Source organism: Pelobates fuscus, chromosome 11, assembly GCF_036172605.1.
Source record: "Pelobates fuscus isolate aPelFus1 chromosome 11, aPelFus1.pri, whole genome shotgun sequence".
Taxonomy (NCBI): domain Eukaryota; kingdom Metazoa; phylum Chordata; class Amphibia; order Anura; family Pelobatidae; genus Pelobates; species Pelobates fuscus.
The window spans coordinates 93,615,571-93,634,698 of record NC_086327.1 but is presented as its reverse complement, the minus strand read 5'-3'; the positions used below and the strand labels follow the sequence as shown (position 1 = coordinate 93,634,698).

Genomic DNA, 19,128 nt, shown 5'->3' with positions numbered 1-19,128 from the left:
GCGGTTTGAATACTAGCAGAACGGCAAGCGCTGCAAAAGATCGTATATATAGTCAGGAGAGAAAGCTAAAAGTGGAGAGACTAGCTTCTCTACTCTGCTGTGCCTTCGAGGGCTCCCCTTAAATACTAGTAACCCCCCTCCCCCCCTCTCCTCCTCCTCCTCTAAGTAGAGTAAATGCAGGATGTTTAGAAATCACAGAACGAAAACTGGAATGAAGTATGGTGTATGGTGTGGCTTCTATGATGAGGGTAGACATGCTTTAATATATTCAGACTATACCACCCATACAAGATTTATTATTTTATTTTATATTTATTTATTTATTTCATTTGCACTTCATTTATTCTTTATACCAGTTTTCGTTCTGTGATTTCTAAACATCCTGCATTTACTCTACATTTACATTTGTTACTTTTGCTAGCAGTTACATTTGCTGTTATTCTGTATCTACTTTTTGCAGTATTTCCTCTTACTTCTAACTACCACTGATTTACAGAGTGATATTATTCAATTCTGAAAACTGTAGAGAGATTGTGTAGATTGGGTAGCTCCCCCTTTAAAAAGAAAGAGGGGGGGACGCTCCCAATCAGCCTGGTATTGGAAAAGAACTCAATTTTATAGACTTGTACCTTGAATATGTCCTAAGGAGGTATCGCTAAGAACAAGCATATGGATATTGGCAACACTAGACAGACATGTATCCTGACATGAGCAGTGAAACACTGTAACTTTATTTAATGAACTGTAGAGAGGATACAATGTGTCTGTGTCCAATAAATGCTTGATATCAGAACAGATCCTAAGTGGATATATCTCAATACCTCAATACCAATAAAGGCAAATTATGCCGCAATAAAAATGGATGGTGGTAGAGTAGTCCACAATTTGAAGGAAAAGAAAATATGATACCTTTAAATCTTATATAGAAGTTAGACTAATGTAACAGTTACAGCAGTGTAGTACAAAATGAGGGGGGACACCAAGTGTCCGTTTGAGCTATAGCTTTAAAGTTGCCCCGAAGGGTAGGTTAAATGCTAAGGAGTAATAGGATGAAGTGGTAAATGAAATGAAGGGAGTTCCAAATTCCCTGGTAGTCCACTATCCTAAACTCCTGTAAGCTCCCCCCAACACCTTCGTGGGTGTTCTATTCTTAGTAGAAAGCTATGCTCTGTCCCCTTCTACCGCTGTTACATCCCTTGAAATTTTTAATCTTAATTAGAGGTTGCACAGATGTAACAGCTACAGCTGTGTAGTACAATATGAGGGGGGACACGAAATATTCGTTTGAACAATAGCTTTTGAATTGCCCAGAGGAGTGGGTTATATGCTGAGGAGTAGTAGGATAAGGTGGTAAATGAAGACAGGGGGTTCGAAATTCCCTGGTAATCCACTATTCTAAACTCCTGTAAGCTCCCCCCAACACCTTCGTGGGTGTTCTATTCTCAGTAGAAAGCTATGCTCTGTCCCTTTCAACTACTGTTACTAAGTTAGTCCAGCTTCTAAAGAGAAATCATAGCCATTCTGTACAGGTATCATATTTTCTTTTCCTTCAAATTGTGGACTACTCTACCACCATCCATTTTTATTGCGGCATAATTTGCCTTTATTGGTATTGAGGTATTGAGATATATCCACTTAGGATCTGTTCTGATATCAAGCATTTATTGGACACAGACACATTGTATCCTCTCTACAGTTCATTAAATAAAGTTACAGTGTTTCACTGCTCATGTCAGGATACATGTCTGTCTAGTGTTGCCAATATCCATATGCTTGTTCTTAGCGATACCTCCTTAGGACATATTCAAGGTACAAGTCTATAAAATTGAGTTCTTTTCCAATACCAGGCTGATTGGGAGCGTCCCCCCCTCTTTCTTTTTAAAGGAGGAGCTACCCAATCTACACAATCTCTCTACAGTTTTCATATAAATTTTGGGGTCCAAGCCCTTATTTAGGTGGAACTGGTACCACCACCCTGACCCACCTTTCCAAGTCCCTAATCCAACAGTTTGTGGATCAGAGACGACGGGATTAAAACTTAGCTTTTCTATTATTCAATTCTTATTATTTATTTCTTCCTGTTATTACTTTAGGTTATCCAAATAATAGGGTTATATTTCTTTATTACTTTATTCATTTTTTCCTTATGTGATTGATGTGGAATTATTAAAAATCTTTATTGTACTTGTATTGAATTATTGTACTAACTCCATTTTAACTTTATACTGTGACTTCGTCCTCCATTTTGTCCTCCTAACCTGACTTCTTCAATCCTCCATTTTGTCCTCATGACTTAACTTGTTCATTTTAAAACTACATTACGTGACTGAACTTCTCAACCCAATTAATACAGTAGACAAAGACCGTGTTTTCTTCAAGGACAAGTACCAGGAGGTGCTGGCTACTCCTTAAGACTTGCTGGCTACTCCTTAAGAGCTTGTAAGATAGTACAGTTTGAAGGCCACAGAACACAGTAGTAATGAAATGTTCTATTCATAAGAGACCTTGCACCTGGACATAAAGCCTGATATCACTGACCGTGTAAAATGACGCTTAGGACCCCCTTGTCCCCCACCCGTGTCCAGAATAATCCCACCTCTGATGGGTGGGCACGGGACTAACCTCTTAATTTTACTAACCAATAGGTAAGACACTAACTCCGTCACTTAACAATTAATCCAATTGATGATGTTTATTTGCTGATATTCTAATAATCAATGATGACGCAAAATGCCTCTTAAAAGGGCCTGCGCGCCCGCTTTTTCTTCACTTGCCAATAAACTTTCTCGAAGTTATTTTAACCTGAACCTCGTGTGTCAGACTTAATTACTTCAGCGTATATACGCAATTTAATTTTATTGATTTGGACAGGAACAGATAGACTCTGAACTTTTTGGTTTACTTTCAAAAAGTACCATAACAACTTGGCGCCCAACGTGGGGCACCGGGCTATGTCTGGCCGGTGAGCCGTCCTAAGGAAGACAAGGGTGGACGGAGGAATCCAGGGGGAAGGAAGGGAGATTGATCACCTCCAGATACACGGTAGAGACTTCTGCAGAGCCACCGGTACGTTCCGGCCCCTTTGATTGACCCGTCCACGTGTCTGTGACTGCTTCCCGGGAGGACATCAAAGACAGGTAATATCTTGCCCGGTGCCTCGTTACTCACTTGTTTACCTGCATTTTAGTCTATCTGTTGCCTGGGTGTGTTTGAATTGTTTGCCTGTTTCCCCATTTTGAGATAAAGGGGGGGTGGACCTGCAGGGGATTTGCCTGGGGTTCTGTCTTGCTTGTTTTCCCCTTTTTGGGATAAAGGGGGGTGGACCTGAGGGGACTTGCCTGGGTCTTCAGTGTGTCTGTCTGTTTGTATTTTACCTCTTTTGGGATAAAGGGGGGTTGACCCGTGGATGTGTTCCTGGGGGGTCTTCTGTTGCCTGTTTTACCTCTTTTAGGAACCACGGTGCTGTGGTTGTAAGGAAAAAGAGGGGTTGACCCGTGGATGTGTTCCTGGGGGGTCTTCTTTGCCTGTTTACTTCTTTTAGGAGCCTCGTGGCTGTGGCTGTAAGGAAAAAGAAGTTTGTGGAACTGTGGGATCTGTGTAGAATCACAGTTTCCCTGTGATCCCGTTTTGTGTCACTTTGATAGCCTAGCTAGCTTCACTGTGCGCGTTCGGACTATCCAGCTCTGGTTGAGTTGGGGACGTCCTGACCCGGACCATCCAGCTCTAGTTGAGTTGGGGACGTCCTGACCCGGACCCTTCGGCTCTAGTTGAGCTGAGGGCCCACCGATTATTTAATTGTGATAGGAGACCTAGCCTTGTGGCAGGGGACTTTGTTTCCTGGGGGAATTCAGGCAGGTATTGCTTGTTTTTCGCATCACGTAGTAGTGAGACTTATAAAGTGGGATTTATAGGGGCACTACGGGAGTGAGGATAGACGTGGCCACATTCTTGTGGACTGCAGAGTAGAGGGAGGCTGGAAAGGATTTCGGGCCGGTGTTAGCTGTTATCCTTGGCCGCTGGTAGTGAGACTTATGAAAGTTGTTCTCCGAGCGGGGACACTACGAGGTTGAGAAAGGTGACTTTGGAGTAAGCACATGTAGAAGGAAAGGGATTATTGCTGATTTTATTTGAACTGTAATGCATGCACTGTATTTCAATTGTATTGTTGTCTTGTCTGTTTTATTAGGAGTCTCATGAACTCCTGTGTCTGTCTCTAAGGATTTTTCCTTACCTTTCATCTTTTCTAAACTTCCTATATTATTATACTGTCCACTCCCATTTCTCTTGAAAGAGAAGTGATTGGTCACACACTTCTCACCTCGCTCCAATCCGTGTCTACCACCCCGGGTAGGCGGATTCAGTGACTAGTCTACGTTTTGGGAAGACGCACCTGAGAAAATCCCACGATTCTCGGGTGGCAGTCGAGCACTGTAGACGTTCTTGTTCAGTTTTCCTTCTCTCTCCCTATATCTAGGACGCTGGTATAGGGGTAAAGGGATTATGGGACAGGATTTAAACAAGCCCAGTAAGGGCTGGTTAGCATGTGATTTAGTCGAAGACAGAGAGGGTGAGGAAATGGTTAAAGGTGTTGAAAAGATTGCAAAAGTATGTAAGATTGCTGTACCGACATGTGGAAGATTGCAACCAGAAAGTTGGCGTAGGTTACTGACGGAAAAGAAAGGCAAGCTTACAGATAATGGTTTATTAAAGACTGCCGAAGCATGGTATAGAGTAGCGAAGGCTATTCAGCTAGAAGGTTGGGTTGAGGAAGAGATAAATCACAAAGGTGTGAAATTGTTTGTGTATCATAATAATTGTGTTGCTGGGGTCTACCCTCAGCCAGCGCCCAAAACCGGCGCCCAGGGAATGTCTATCCCCAAGGTTCAGTCAGCCATAAGTGATAGCCAGCCGACTATGTTCCCCACTCCCAATCCTCCTAACACCCATCCCATTACCTCCCCTGTCTGCCCGGTCCTGAATTCTGATGGATCTTTCTTTTCCCCTTCCCCATCTTTGACATTCCCATCATCCTCATCCATCCCTACGCTACCTGCTATACCTTCCCCTACCATTTCATCTGCCATCCCTTCCCTACAATCCCTCTCCATTAATGATCCCCTCCCCTCTGCATCCGCCCAGCCAACCACCTCGTCCACCCTCACCCCGGCCCCTCCCTCTACACCCACCCCTACCAATCCCTCTCCGTCCCCTCCCATCTCCGCCCCAGCCCAATACCCCACCTCCTTTCCCTCCCCAGCCTGGCCCTACCCCTTCCCTTATCCCATGGCCCTGCCCTATCCCGGATATCCACTACCCCTTCCACAAGCCACTCCCCAAGTTCCGGTTATGCCCAGTCCGGCACAGGTTGCTCCGGGTGTGCCCACATCTAACATGGCCGCCACTCCTTCCCTTAACCCTAATGTAACACCTTTTCCGGCCACCAATATGGCGGCCCCCAGTTCGGCCCTGATGCCGGTAATTCCCGGTGACTACCTATCCCCAGGTTATGACTCGCTAGCCACCCCTGCATCCGGGGCTCGTTCCCAACCACCGACCCTTTCACCTCATGCGGGCCCTGCACCGCGTAAAAGAGCCAATATCATAGAATTCGATGATGACGAGATGGACAGGGTGTCCCATGTCTCATCGGAGCTTGCCGCGGGAGCCCCAACTCATCGTTCTATCGATGACCCCTTTGGCCACAAAGGTCGGGGAGAACAGGCCCCTCCTAAATATGTTGCTTTTAATCCCACTCAAGCTAGTGCTCTAATGAAATCACTCCCTGACCCAGAAAAGCAGCCTATGCCCTTCTACCGAGGGATAGTTCAAATTCAAAAGACTTATTCCGCCGCATGGCGTGATTTACTGAGCATTTGTGCTATCAAAGCAGGGGATGCATATTGGCCAAGCATGGCCCGACACCTCAGTACAGATCTGCTCAGCAGTGATGTTGATTACCCCTCTGGAGTAACTTTTTGCACCCAATTAAGAGAATGGGCTAAGGACAAACTTGCAGATCAGGCTGCTGGCCTTACTGATGTTATTCAAGATAAAGGAGAATCAGTGGAAAGGTTTCATGCAAGACTGTATCAAATGTTCACAGATTTGGGGTTTGATCTTACAGATAAGATTCATTCACAAATGCTGTCAGGTGCGTTTGTCCAAGGTGTTAAAGACTCTATACGCAAAGGAATCATTGCTGCACGTCCTGAATACAAGGTTGTTCCCTTGGATACCCTGCTTTTAGTTGCTAGAGGTCTGGAATCTGTTCAGACCCCAAGAAGACCCAATCCAGCTCCACTCATGGTGGCCCGCGCTACCCCCATCACCTCTGGCACCAGGGGTGCCAGATTAGAGGATGTAACTTGTTTTAATTGTGGGGCTCAGGGACACTACAGAAGTGATTGTCCGGAACCTAAAAAGGAACCCGGGGCACCCAGAAAGTTCTCTAAGCCTGCCCCAGGCCCCAAGACCGAGAAAAAGATTCCAATTATTGAAGAACCAGATGATTAGGAAATTGGCAAGCCTGTGTCTGTGACCCCTGTCATGGCAGTGTCTACAGGGGACAAAGGGGGGCCACTTGCCACAGTGACTTTACCCATTGAAGGCCACCCCACCACATTTCTAGTTGACACAGGTGCAGCCCGTAGTGTTCTGCGAGAACAAGACCTGCCAGACCCATCCTTCCTGTCCAGTATTGATGTCTCTTGTGTTGGAGTGGATGGCCAGCCAAGACGTAGCCCTTTAACATCTCCGCTGCGAGTTGGTTCTAGCCTGCTCGCTCGCTTTGTAGTATCCTCCACATGCCCCATTAACCTGTTAGGTGCTGATGTCCTCTCACGCCTGCAAGCATCCATCACGTTTACCCCGGATGGGCAGGTAGAAATGTTTACACCCCTGTCTGTATCAGACACTTCAGCCCTATGTTCTTTGCCTCTGATGCTGCATTTAGAAAAGCCCCGTGAGGAGACAGCAAAATTAAGGTCCAATTTCCCAGAGGAATTAAAAACACAGGTGCCCGCAAAGTTATGGTCCTCAGGCCCAGAGGACATAGGTCACCTAAATGTTCCCCCTGTGGTGGTAAAGCTTATTCCTGGAGCTAAGTTACCAAGAAAACCACAGTATCCATTAAAACCAGCACAGTCAGCTGCAATTTCTGTCCACATTAAGGCACTCTTGGAGAAGGGTGCCCTTGTCAAATGTAAATCTGAATGCAACACCCCGTTATTTCCTGTGAAGAAGAAAACTCCGAAGGGTGAGCCAGAGAAGTACAGGATGGTTCAGGATCTCCGTGCTGTTAATGAAGCTACAGTCCTGGACACCCCTCTTGTACCAAATCCTCATACTCTGCTTTCTGGAGTCCCACCATCTGCAAAATTCTTCACAGTTATTGACCTAGCAAATGCTTTTTTCAGTGTCCCACTGGACCCATCCTGCCAATATCTGTTTGCTTTCACTCATGAGATGCAACAGTATACCTGGACTGTCATGCCCCAAGGGGCACAAAATTCACCAAGTCAATTTGCAAAGGCCATGGCCACCATCCTTGACCCGTGGCAAGCCGAGCACCCAGAAGTTGTTCTGCTTCAGTATGTGGACGATTTGCTGCTCTGTGGAGATGACATACCCACCACCGAAGAGTGCTCAATTAGTCTGCTTTGTTATTTGGCAGAACAAGGATGCAAAGCTTCGCTCATCAAGCTACAGTTCTGCCAACCTTCAGTAATTTTCCTTGGACACTGCCTATCTCAAGGTACCAGACATCTTACTCGGGACCGGGTAAGAGCTGTGCTGGATATTCCGCCTCCAAGGACTTCTAAGTCTCTTCATGCCTTCCTAGGCCTCATTTCCTACTGCAGAGCATGGATCCCAGAAGCCTCTCTGCTCATGCAACCTCTCTATGACGCACTTAAGTCTGACCCTTTCTGTTTAACTATAGAAGCTGTGGACAATTTCACTGCTCTCAAACGAGCCATTGCTTCTGCTCCTGCCTTGGGCCTCCCTGACTACTCCAAAACTTTCAAATTGTTTGTCTCTGAAAGACAAGGCCACGCAACAGGAGTGCTCACCCAAACTAATGACTTAAGAGGCCGCCAGAGGCCTATTGGATATTTCTCATGTCAACTGGACATTGTGGCCAGAGGGACTCCTTCCTGCCTCAGGGCTGTTTTTGCTGCGAGAGAACTCATAGAGAAGACCTCAGACCTGGTCCTTGGCCACCCTCTGGTTGTTTTGGCCCCTCATGACATCTCTGCCATCATCAACCAAGTCCAGCTCAAGCACGTGTCTCCAGCCAGACACCTGCGCTTACAGTGTCATCTTCTTTTGCCTGACAACATTTCCATCCAAAGATGCCAGGTGCTTAATCCGTCCACTCTTCTTCCACTCCCTGAGGGGGGTATCTATTATGGATTTATCACGGATGAAACCTACATTCACCTGCTCTGTGGATGTATCAAGAAAGTCATGCATCCACATTTGACATTTTATGAAGGCGAAAAACCTCTCTGTGAAGGCCCGGATTACGCCTTCTGCACCATGTGGTACAAACCGAACATTACTCCTGAACCTTGCTATGAAGATGAGCTTTACCACCGGACCGATGTAAAGCTCACTGCACAAGACTTCTATTGTGACTCTGAAGGCAATAGCATGGTCTTGATCCAGCTACCTCAACAACTTAACTATCTTTACCGTCATTGGGATACTGCTATCCCACATATTCCTGTTACCAAGTTGAAGACAAGGTCATGGAATGATCTTGGGCCTATGGCAAAACTATGGGCCACCATGGATGAAGAACAGCTACAGGAAAATGGTATTGTCAAATACCCAACAACTGACCTTCTAGAAGCATGGCCACGCCATTTCCTGGAAAAGGAATTCCAAGATCTGGTCATAAAGAATGATTATGACCCAGAAACACCTCATGACTGTTTTGAACAGATGAAAATGGAAACAGTGCACTTACCAACTGTGCATGAGAACCCATTACCAGATCCGGATTTTACCCTGTTTGTGGACGGATCGAGATATGCCGATGAAGGTGGAACATATCACACAGGATATGCCGTAACCACAACAGATGAAGTTATTAAATCATCATCCTTACCACCAGCAATGTCTGCACAAGAAGCTGAATTACAGGCTCTGACTTCAGCCTGCAAAATTTCCGAAGGAAAACGTGCCAACATCTATACAGATTCAAGATATGCTCTAGGCGTGGCACATGACTTCGGCCTAATTTGGAAGACTAGAGGATTTCTTACCACCGCCGGTACACCAGTCAAACACAGCACTGCAATCAAGGAGCTAATGGATGCCCTCCTACTCCCCAAAGAAGTGGCCGTTTTGAAAGTAAAGGCCCATGGGAAATTGGATACAGATGAAGCAAAGGGCAACCATTTGGCTGATCAGGCTGCTAAGTTAGCGGCCAGGGATTTGCAGGAAGTGGATGAAGAAGTGTCCGGACAAGAAGAAGAAGTCCCTATTTTTGCCCTGCAAACTCTTCCTACTGATTTGCGAATTTTACAAGAACAGCAAGCTGCAGTCACTCCTGAAGAAATCCAGAAATGGAAAAAGAAAGGAGCTGTCCAAAAGGACGGAATATATTACAACAACTTCAAATTTTGTCTTCCCAGAAATTTGTATCCAGCAGTTGTCCAATGGGCACATGGGCCTGCACACCTGTCAAAAGAATTGATGGCCGCCCTCATACAGAAGTATTATGAAGCACCTGGAATCACAACATTGATCAATAGCTTCTGCAAGGCCTGTGTCATTTGTGCAAAATGCAATCCAGGAAGACCAGTTAAAGTACCTGCGAAACACCTGGCAAAGCCCATGTACCCCTTCCAGCGAATTCAAATTGACCACATCCAAATGCCCAAGAGTGGGCCCCATGAATATGCACTAGTTATAGTGGACATGTTCTCAGGATGGCCAGAGGCATACCCAGTGGCCAATATCACTGCAAAAACAACCGCAAAGCGCCTACTTACAGATATTGTATGTAGATTCGGACTCCCAGAAGTTATTGAGAGTGATCAAGGCCCAGCCTTTACAGCAACTGTGACTAAAGAAATTTGGACTGCTCTAGGGGTGACTCTAGCCTTCCATACCCCTTACCACCCACAAAGTAGTGGTAAAGTGGAGCGCATGAATGGCACTCTAAAAACCAGAATGTTAAAAATGTCACAAGAAACAAAGATGCCCTGGCCAGAAAGCCTACCAATAGCTCTATTTAGTGTTAGACACACACCTAGAGGGAAGCATTCACTGTCCCCATATGAGGTTCTATTTGGGACAGCACCCAGACTAGGTTGTTATTATCCGCAGCAGTTGCAACTCCAATCAGATGTTTTAGTAGACTATGTAACTGAACTTGCAAATGTCCTAAACAAAATACATGCCCAAGTTTTCTCTTCAATTCCAGATCCCGAATTGGATACAGGTTCCCATAACCTACTCCCCGGAGATTGGGTCCTGGTTAAGAAGTTTGTGCGGAAAAATACCCTAGAACCGAGATTTGACGGTCCATTCCAAGTTCTCCTGATTACCGCAACCTCCGTCAAATTGGCCGGTAGGCCAAATTGGATCCACGCTTCCCACTGCAAGAAATCTCCTGCCCCAGAGGAAGCGAATATCGCACAAACATGTATCTCTGGTACATCTTCTCCTTAATTAGCCTTATGAAGGCCCAGCAAGTAGCCATTACCAAAGACATTAGTGGGTACACCTTCTGGTATAATTCATCATGCACCCAGGTGGCTACTTATACCTTTGACTATTGTGATATTGTAGAATGCCCATTTCCCACACCACAAATCCAGAGCATCTATAGAGATATCCCTCATTCGAAAGACCCATATGTTTGTGTAGTTGACAAACAATGGGGGCACAATTGTGACCATTGGGGGGCGGCGGGGTGGAATGCCGGGCCTGCCTGGGGTTACAAACCAAAAAGTGCCGTAGCTAAGGTAGATGATCATGGTAGATCGCTTCTCCAGAGAATGACTTTGAGAAAGCCTGGGGGGAGCACACCAATGAAGTTAATCCTTAACATTGAACGCCCAAGCCCAACAGATGCAGACCAGTATGTGATGGGAATGTACTGGAAAAAGGGTTCCTACCAGAAATTAGGGCATTTCTACCTTAAAGATATGTGCAACTCTTCTGAGTGGCAAGGGGCCACCCATATGGTCCCTAACCCATTAAAACCTCATATCCAGACCTTTCAAGACATGATGGCCATTGCTAACCCCACTTTTGAAGATACCATGGCCGCTGAAACAGGTTTTAATGATGTGAATTTATGGTTAGAATGGATGAAATATAATGCTAATAAGCATAATAGAACCGCATGTTATGTGTGTGGAGGTGCCCGGCCTCACCTGGGTACCGTACCTTTAATCCTACCCGTAGATATAGAAGAATGTGTTTTAAGCCTTTTTGCCTATCACTATAATTTTAACAGGTCCATATGTATTGCATGGACAAAGGAGTATCCTCTTCTAGCCAAAGACGTCAAACCCCCTGATGGTATTACCGTATATAAAGGTAATTACACTTGCTATGCCATGTACGATGGTATTGGTAAATTTGTAGGTAACTTTTCCAAAGGCTATTGTGCTACATATAGAACTGTCCCTGTACGTTTGTTGCAACATCACACTAGGTCACTAGGGGACATTTATTGGTTGTGTGGGGATTTACAGCTAAGATCCAGAATGGACACAGAATGGTGGGGAGAGTGTACTTTAACTAAGGCCATTATGCCTATACATATTATTTCTGACACACACCTCAACACCCATGAGTTTAGCCACACTAAGGTTAAACGTGACGCCCCAGTGAAAGGAAGTTTTGATCCTCATGTATATATTGATGCCATTGGAGTGCCCAGGGGGGTGCCCAACGAGTTTAAAGCTAGGGATGAAGTTGCTGCAGGATTTGAATCAATTTTTACCATAGTTACCGCAAACAAGAATCTAAATTGGATAAACTACATTTATTATAATCAACAGCGTTTTGTCAATTACACCAGAGACGCCCTCCAGGGATTGGCCGAACAGTTACAGGCCACATCCCAAATGACTTTTCAGAATAGGATGGCCCTAGATATGATCTTAGCCGAAAAAGGAGGGGTTTGTAAGATTTTGCCCGACACTATGACATGTTGCACCTACATCCCAGAAAACACAGGCCCTAATGGTAAAGTCACACTAGCTATAGAAAAATTAAATGACTTGTCTGAAGAGTTAAAAAGGAATTCTGGGATAAAAGATCCCTGGGAAAGATGGTTTGGTTGGATGACAGGATGGCAAAAGGCTTTAATGCAGATTGGTATGGCTATACTAATTTTTCTTTTTATTTTTGCTCTTCTCTTTTGTTGTGTCCTCCCATGTCTGAGAAAATCCCTCATGAAGACTGTTGACCAAGCAGCACCCACTTTGACCCATCTCGAAGTTGATGACCAAGAATTCCAAGACATCAACTCACCCTGTCTGCCGCTGCAAACATTCCCTTTTGTCGATAAAGTGCAGGAATTCTAGGAAGGGACTAGCTCAGGGACAGCATCTGTCAGTGAATGGTAAAGGCCCCATGTGGAGAAGTGGTGGGTTAGCTGCCATGGGATACCCTTGGGTGTGAAGCGTTCGAGAGCCATACTGACGGATGGTTAGCCTATTAGGGTCAGATCTAGGGACAGCCTTGCACTTTGCATTAACATCTAGCTAGCAGCCACGGGGTTTCTGTGCCTTTGGGTTAACACGTCTTCTGATACTAACATAATAAAGTTTTATCTCTTAGAATCTAACATTTCATAGGGGGGACTGATGTGGAATTATTAAAAATCTTTATTGTACTTGTATTGAATTATTGTACTAACTCCATTTTAACTTTATACTGTGACTTCGTCCTCCATTTTGTCCTCCTAACCTGACTTCTTCAATCCTCCATTTTGTCCTCATGACTTAACTTGTTCATTTTAAAACTACATTACGTGACTGAACTTCTCAACCCAATTAATACAGTAGACAAAGACCGTGTTTTCTTCAAGGACAAGTACCAGGAGGTGCTGGCTACTCCTTAAGACTTGCTGGCTACTCCTTAAGAGCTTGTAAGATAGTACAGTTTGAAGGCCACAGAACACAGTAGTAATGAAATGTTCTATTCATAAGAGACCTTGCACCTGGACATAAAGCCTGATATCACTGACCGTGTAAAATGACGCTTAGGACCCCCTTGTCCCCCACCCGTGTCCAGAATAATCCCACCTCTGATGGGTGGGCACGGGACTAACCTCTTAATTTTACTAACCAATAGGTAAGACACTAACTCCGTCACTTAACAATTAATCCAATTGATGATGTTTATTTGCTGATATTCTAATAATCAATGATGACGCAAAATGCCTCTTAAAAGGGCCTGCGCGCCCGCTTTTTCTTCACTTGCCAATAAACTTTCTCGAAGTTATTTTAACCTGAACCTCGTGTGTCAGACTTAATTACTTCAGCGTATATACGCAATTTAATTTTATTGATTTGGACAGGAACAGATAGACTCTGAACTTTTTGGTTTACTTTCAAAAAGTACCATAACATGATTTAGGAGTTTTATTTACTCCTATCTAAGCAGAAGCTATATTGACTGCTTATTCTTATTTTTTATTACATCAATATTTTTCACTATATTAATTAAAAGTTATGTTTTTTCTGGGTTACTCGTCTCTCAGAAGGGTTCACCTACTAAATGGTTCACCCTTTTGTTTCTTCTCTCTATTCTTTAGTTTTGGTGTATAGATCAAGTCCCTGCAGTCTCACTGCTCAATTCTCTACCATTTAGAAGTTAAATCACTTTGATTATGCAGCCCTGTCACACCTCCATGCATGTGACTTACATAGTCTTCCTAAACACTTCCAATAAAGAGTCATCTAATGTTTGCACTACCGTATTGTAAATTCTGTTTAAACGGACACTATAGTCACCAGAACAACTGCAGCTTATTGTAGTTGTTCTGGTGAGTATAATCACTCATCAGTTGTCCACTGGAGGTGCTTCCGGTCGCAATAATTCAAAGCATCTCTATGAGGAGGTGCTGATTGGCCAAGCTGGCGTTTGCCCCTGCCCCCTTCCCGATTTAAGCCAATCCAATGCTTTCCCTATGGGATAGCATTGGATTGGCTCAAGTAATAAATTCTGATGATGTCAGCAAGGAGGCGGATTGGTGGTGAGGCCAGCGAACCAGCACGGCACTGGAAATAAGAGGAGTTGTATTACCTTTTAAGGGATTTAAGGAGAGGGGGGGGGGGGGGGGAGAAGCCACCTAAATGGTGTTTTTAACATTATACATGTTTGTATTCCTGGCCCTATGGTGTTCCTTTAATTTAGAAATCCCTATTCCCTGCACTGTCGAAAGCCTGCTACACCATGCAGGAGAAGGATGTGAATAAAGTTCTATTTACAGAGCAAAAGATAAAAGCAAGTTTACATCTGATTGTAAATGAGGTTGTGTCAGTCATAGCCAGGGGAGGTGTGGCTAGGGCTACATAAAGAGAAACAAAAGTGATCTAACTCCTAAATGCCTGTGAATTATGCAGTTAAACTTATACACATCTATAAAAATCTATACACGAAAACAGCATCATTAAGCTTAAGTTGTTTTGGTGACTATAGTGTTCCTTTAAGGACAGCAAAAGATATTCAGCCAGAGGACAGGATTCCTGCACTACTTATGTCCTACTGGCTATACAGAAAGGTTGTCTGAAATACTGACCGGACAGACTTCCAACCATGGCAGCGTAGCTGTGCATATTATAATAAAGTACCTATATACGTGTAGATTTTAAACAGGATGTTCTTCAGTGTTATTGTCTGTATTGCACGATAATCCAAATATATTCAACTAATATGTATCCACTCAGTAAGGGATTTATTAATAAAGTTTCAGCACATTGTGCAGTATAGTGGACTGGACAAACATAGCATACAAGCAACTGATCGTATAGACTATATATATTCAGCCTTAAGAACACATTAACTGCAGGGCTTACCTCATTGAAAATAACTTTTGGAGTCTGACCAGGTATGTTTTTTATCGGTTTGGGAACACTTTTCCATGTTCTTCCAAAGAAATGGTGATAAGTACCGTCAAAAAGTGAAATTCTGATCTGAAAACTTCCTTCTAAAAGTGCTTCTGAATGACTCTGTATGGAGGAGAATGATACATAAATGTTAAAATAATATATATATATATATATATATATATATATATATATATATATATATATATATAGTACTGTAATGTTATCTAAATCAAATGTTAAAATATATTTAAAAGATATATATTTATTATTTTATTTTATATATATATTTATTTATTTCATTTGCACTTTTTCTTCTATTCTTCACTCCAGTTTTTGTTCTGTGATTTCCAAACATCCTGCATTTACTCTCTCTCTCTCTATATCTATATCTATATCTATATCTATACATATACACACACACACACACACACACACACACACACACATATATATATATATATATATATAGTACTGTAATGGTATCTAAATCAAATGTTAAAATATATTTAAAAGAAATATCCAACCATGACATCTTTATAAAAGAGAAATTAATGAAAGATATCCATTTCTTTTTCAATTGCTTACATGTCTCTATAGAGTGTCCCTATGACACTATATTTAAATTATTTAGAATTCCATGACAGTGGCATATACAGATTGCACTACGACTGTACTCAAACACCAGGCGAAGTGAATAGTCAATGCAAGCTCCAAAAACTCTACAGCTCACTGTAGTTTTTATGGTGGCTGGAAACCCGTGAAGCCATGCATAACATGGTAAATATTCAAAACCTTTTCAAATACTGGTTCAGCTTTGTTTTCTGATATATTATGTATATAAAGTGAAAATTCCCTTTCCCCAAACGACATATGAATACATACATTTAGCCAACTAGGTTTCCCTTTCCAGAATTAATTAATGTAACCAATCTAGAAGTAGGAACATCTGCATTTGCGATCTCAGAATAACAAGCCATGCCGAATGTGCTTTGGGGACTCAAACTGTTTAAAAACAGAAAATGGTTTTACTACTTGTTTGTCGGATGGTTCTAGTGGAATCCTACTACCAAAACCACTACAGATTGCTATTATTAATTATAATGCAAATTTGTGGTTTCAAGTATTCATCAGGATGAAAATTATACGTGTGCTCATGAAAATGTTGTATAAATATTAAAACAATACAAAATGAACATAATAAATGTATATTTGGTGCCTTTAGGTTTGAGTAACATGGGATGTATTGCCTCTTTCATACCTTCACTACATTCCCTGTGCATATAGGAAGCAAAAGGTAAGCCATCATATCCAACAACATGTACACACAAGGCTTACATTGGATTTCTACCTAAATTAAATTTTATAAAACAGATATAGGAATGTGCTTGTTTACCGCAAGTAAGCCTCACACTGCTCACATCAGCTTTCTAAATGCGTTACGAATTCAGTCCTCGTGACTCACCAATGGTTCACATTTTATCAATGGAAAAGAACTGGGAAAATGCCTATATCCCATACTGCCTTGAATGCGGAGTTTGGAACCACTGATCTTGAGCAACCAATTCTCCAACCTGTCCTCCGTATTCATACTGGTTCACAAATATCTCAATGGGGGAAAAAAAAAGAAAAATGTGAACTGCTGATTACCTGACTTGTCCAAATGCATGGCTTAGGGTTGCCACCTATCTTGGATAAAAATACCAGCCATGTGAATTTGCAAAGAGAAAAAAAAAAAAAAAACATTTGGAGGCAGAGGCGTAACTAGAAATGACTGGGCCCCAATACGAAAATTGCCCGGCCCCCCTCCCCCTGCCCCCAAGCGTCTAATCGACCCCCAGCTCCCCCCCCCCCATTTGTCTAATATGCCCTCTTTGCCCCCCCATGCGTCTCATCCCCCCCAGCCCTTCCATGCATCTCATTTCCCCCATGTGTGTCATTGCCTCAGCCCCAGTCCCCACATGTGTCATTCCCTCCATGTGTGTCATTCCCTCCGTACCAGTCCCTCAGGGCAGGCGCTTCCATAAGGCGGCACAAGCGGCAGCCTTAGAGCGCACGGACTCTGGGGGTGCAGTATTTCAGTGACCGGCAGGAGGGAAGCTCTCCCTCCTGCCAGGCCACCATCTCGACCCCTGGCGCGGCAGTGCTGTAATCAGACGCGGCGAGGGAGCTCTAACCTCTCTGCTCTGCTCCCTCGCACGCTGTCTGCTGATGCCGCAGAGCGAGAATATGACGTCATATACCGACTCCCGTGGCATCAGTAGGCAGCTCGCGAGGAGCAGAGTGAGGAGATTAGAGCTCCCTTGCCGCGTCTGCCGCGTCTGATCACAACACTGCCGCACGCCGCCCAGCAGCCCCAGGGACCGATCCATCATCCACACAAGCTCTCCAGGTAGGGAGGCTGGGTGGAAAATGTGTATTTATAAAATAATTAGTGAATGTATGTGATGTGTGTCTGTGAGTGACAGAGCGCGTGTCTGTGAGTGACAGAGCGCGTGTCTGTGAGTGACAGAGCGCGTGTCTGAGTGACAGAGCGCGTGTCTGTGAGTGACAGAGCGCGTGTCTGTGAGTGACAGAGCGTGTGTCTGTGAGTGACAGAGCGCGTGTCTGAGTGACAGAGCGAGTGTCTGTGAGTGACAGAGCGCGTGTCTGTGAGTGTGTCTGTGAGTGACAGAGTGTGTGTCTGTGAGAAACAGTGTGTGTGTCTGTGAGTGACAGAGTCTGTGTCTGTGAGTGACAGAGTCTGTGTCTGTGAGTGACAGAGTCTTTGTCTGTGAGTGACAGAGTCTTTGTCTGTGAGTGACAGAGTCTTTGTCTGTGAGTGTGTCTGTGACAGTGTGTGTCTATGTGTGTGTCTGAGTGAGAGCGTGTGTGTCTGTGAGTGACAGAGCGTGTGTCTGTGAGTGACAGAGCGTGTGTGTCTGTGAGTGAGTGTGTGTGTGAATGACAAAGTGTGTGTGTCTGTGAGTGACAGTGTCTGTGAGTGACAGTGTCTGTGAGTGACAGTGTCTGTGAGTGACAGTGTCTGTGAGTGACAGTGTCTGTGAGTGACAGTGTCTGTGAGTGACAGTGTGTGTGTCTGTGTGTGACAGTGTGTGTGCCTGTGTGTGACAGTGTGTGCCTGTGTGTGACAGTGTGTGTGTCTGTGTGTGACAGTGTGTGTGACTGAGTGTATGAGTGTGTGTGCATGTGATTGCATGAGTGTGTGTCAGTGTATGATGAGTGTGTGTCAGTGTATGATGAGTGTGTGTGTCAGTGTATGAGTGTGTGTCTTTCAAATCAGTGAGAGTAAGTTTGTCATTGAGTCTGTGTGTGACTATCAGTGTGTCTGTCAATGAGTGTCAATCAGTGTGGGTCTGTCAGTGTCAATGAATGAGTGTGTGTCATATCAATGAGTCTGTGTCTGTCAGTGAGGTTTGTGTGTTGGTCATTGAGTGTGTGACTGTCAGTGTGTACAGAGTGTAGCGGAGCGCGATACAGGAGCTTCTGTTTCCTGTACCTGGCCAGACGACAGGAGGTGCTCACAGAGAGAGCACTCCCTGTCAGTCCGGCCGGGTACAGAAAACTGAAGCTCCTTTAGGGGATCTGCTCCGCTCGGCAATGCAACAATAGAGGTAGGAGGCACACCAGGAAGGGGAGTGTGACCACTAAAGGGGTGTGGGGTGCACCAAGGGCCAGGGAGGGAATGGGAGAGAAAGAGACAGGGGAAAGAGTGGGGAGGAGAAAAGAACACTATGGGACAGGAAAGGGAAGGGACCACTAATGGTCGGGGAGGGGAGAGGGGCTGGTTAAGAGGCTGGTAAAAGATGTTTTTTGTTTGCCCCGCCTATGTGTGTGATTCTCTCCCCACTACTGTAAAGTAAGTTTCTGTGTGTGTGCACATCATGCATTGTGTGTTTCTGTGCGTGTGTAAAGGATGGGTTGTGTGTTTCTGTGTGTGTAAGGGATGCATATTGTGTGTGTGCATGCATAAAGATGCATTGTGTGTTTCTGTGTGTGTGTGTGTGTGTATGTAGGGATGCATTGTGTGTGTTTGTAAGGATGC

At 44.2% G+C, this 19,128-nt stretch overlaps 1 protein-coding gene across 1 annotated transcript in view; it reads right to left on the bottom strand.

Annotated features, from left to right (window-relative positions):
* NPHP4 (nephrocystin 4) overlaps positions 1-19,128 on the bottom strand; it is a 311,285-nt gene that overhangs the window by 270,874 nt on the left and 21,283 nt on the right. The window contains exon 2 of the mRNA XM_063435987.1: positions 15,054-15,206. Coding sequence (XP_063292057.1) covers positions 15,054-15,206 — 153 coding nt within the window. The remainder of the gene's footprint in view (positions 1-15,053; positions 15,207-19,128) is intronic.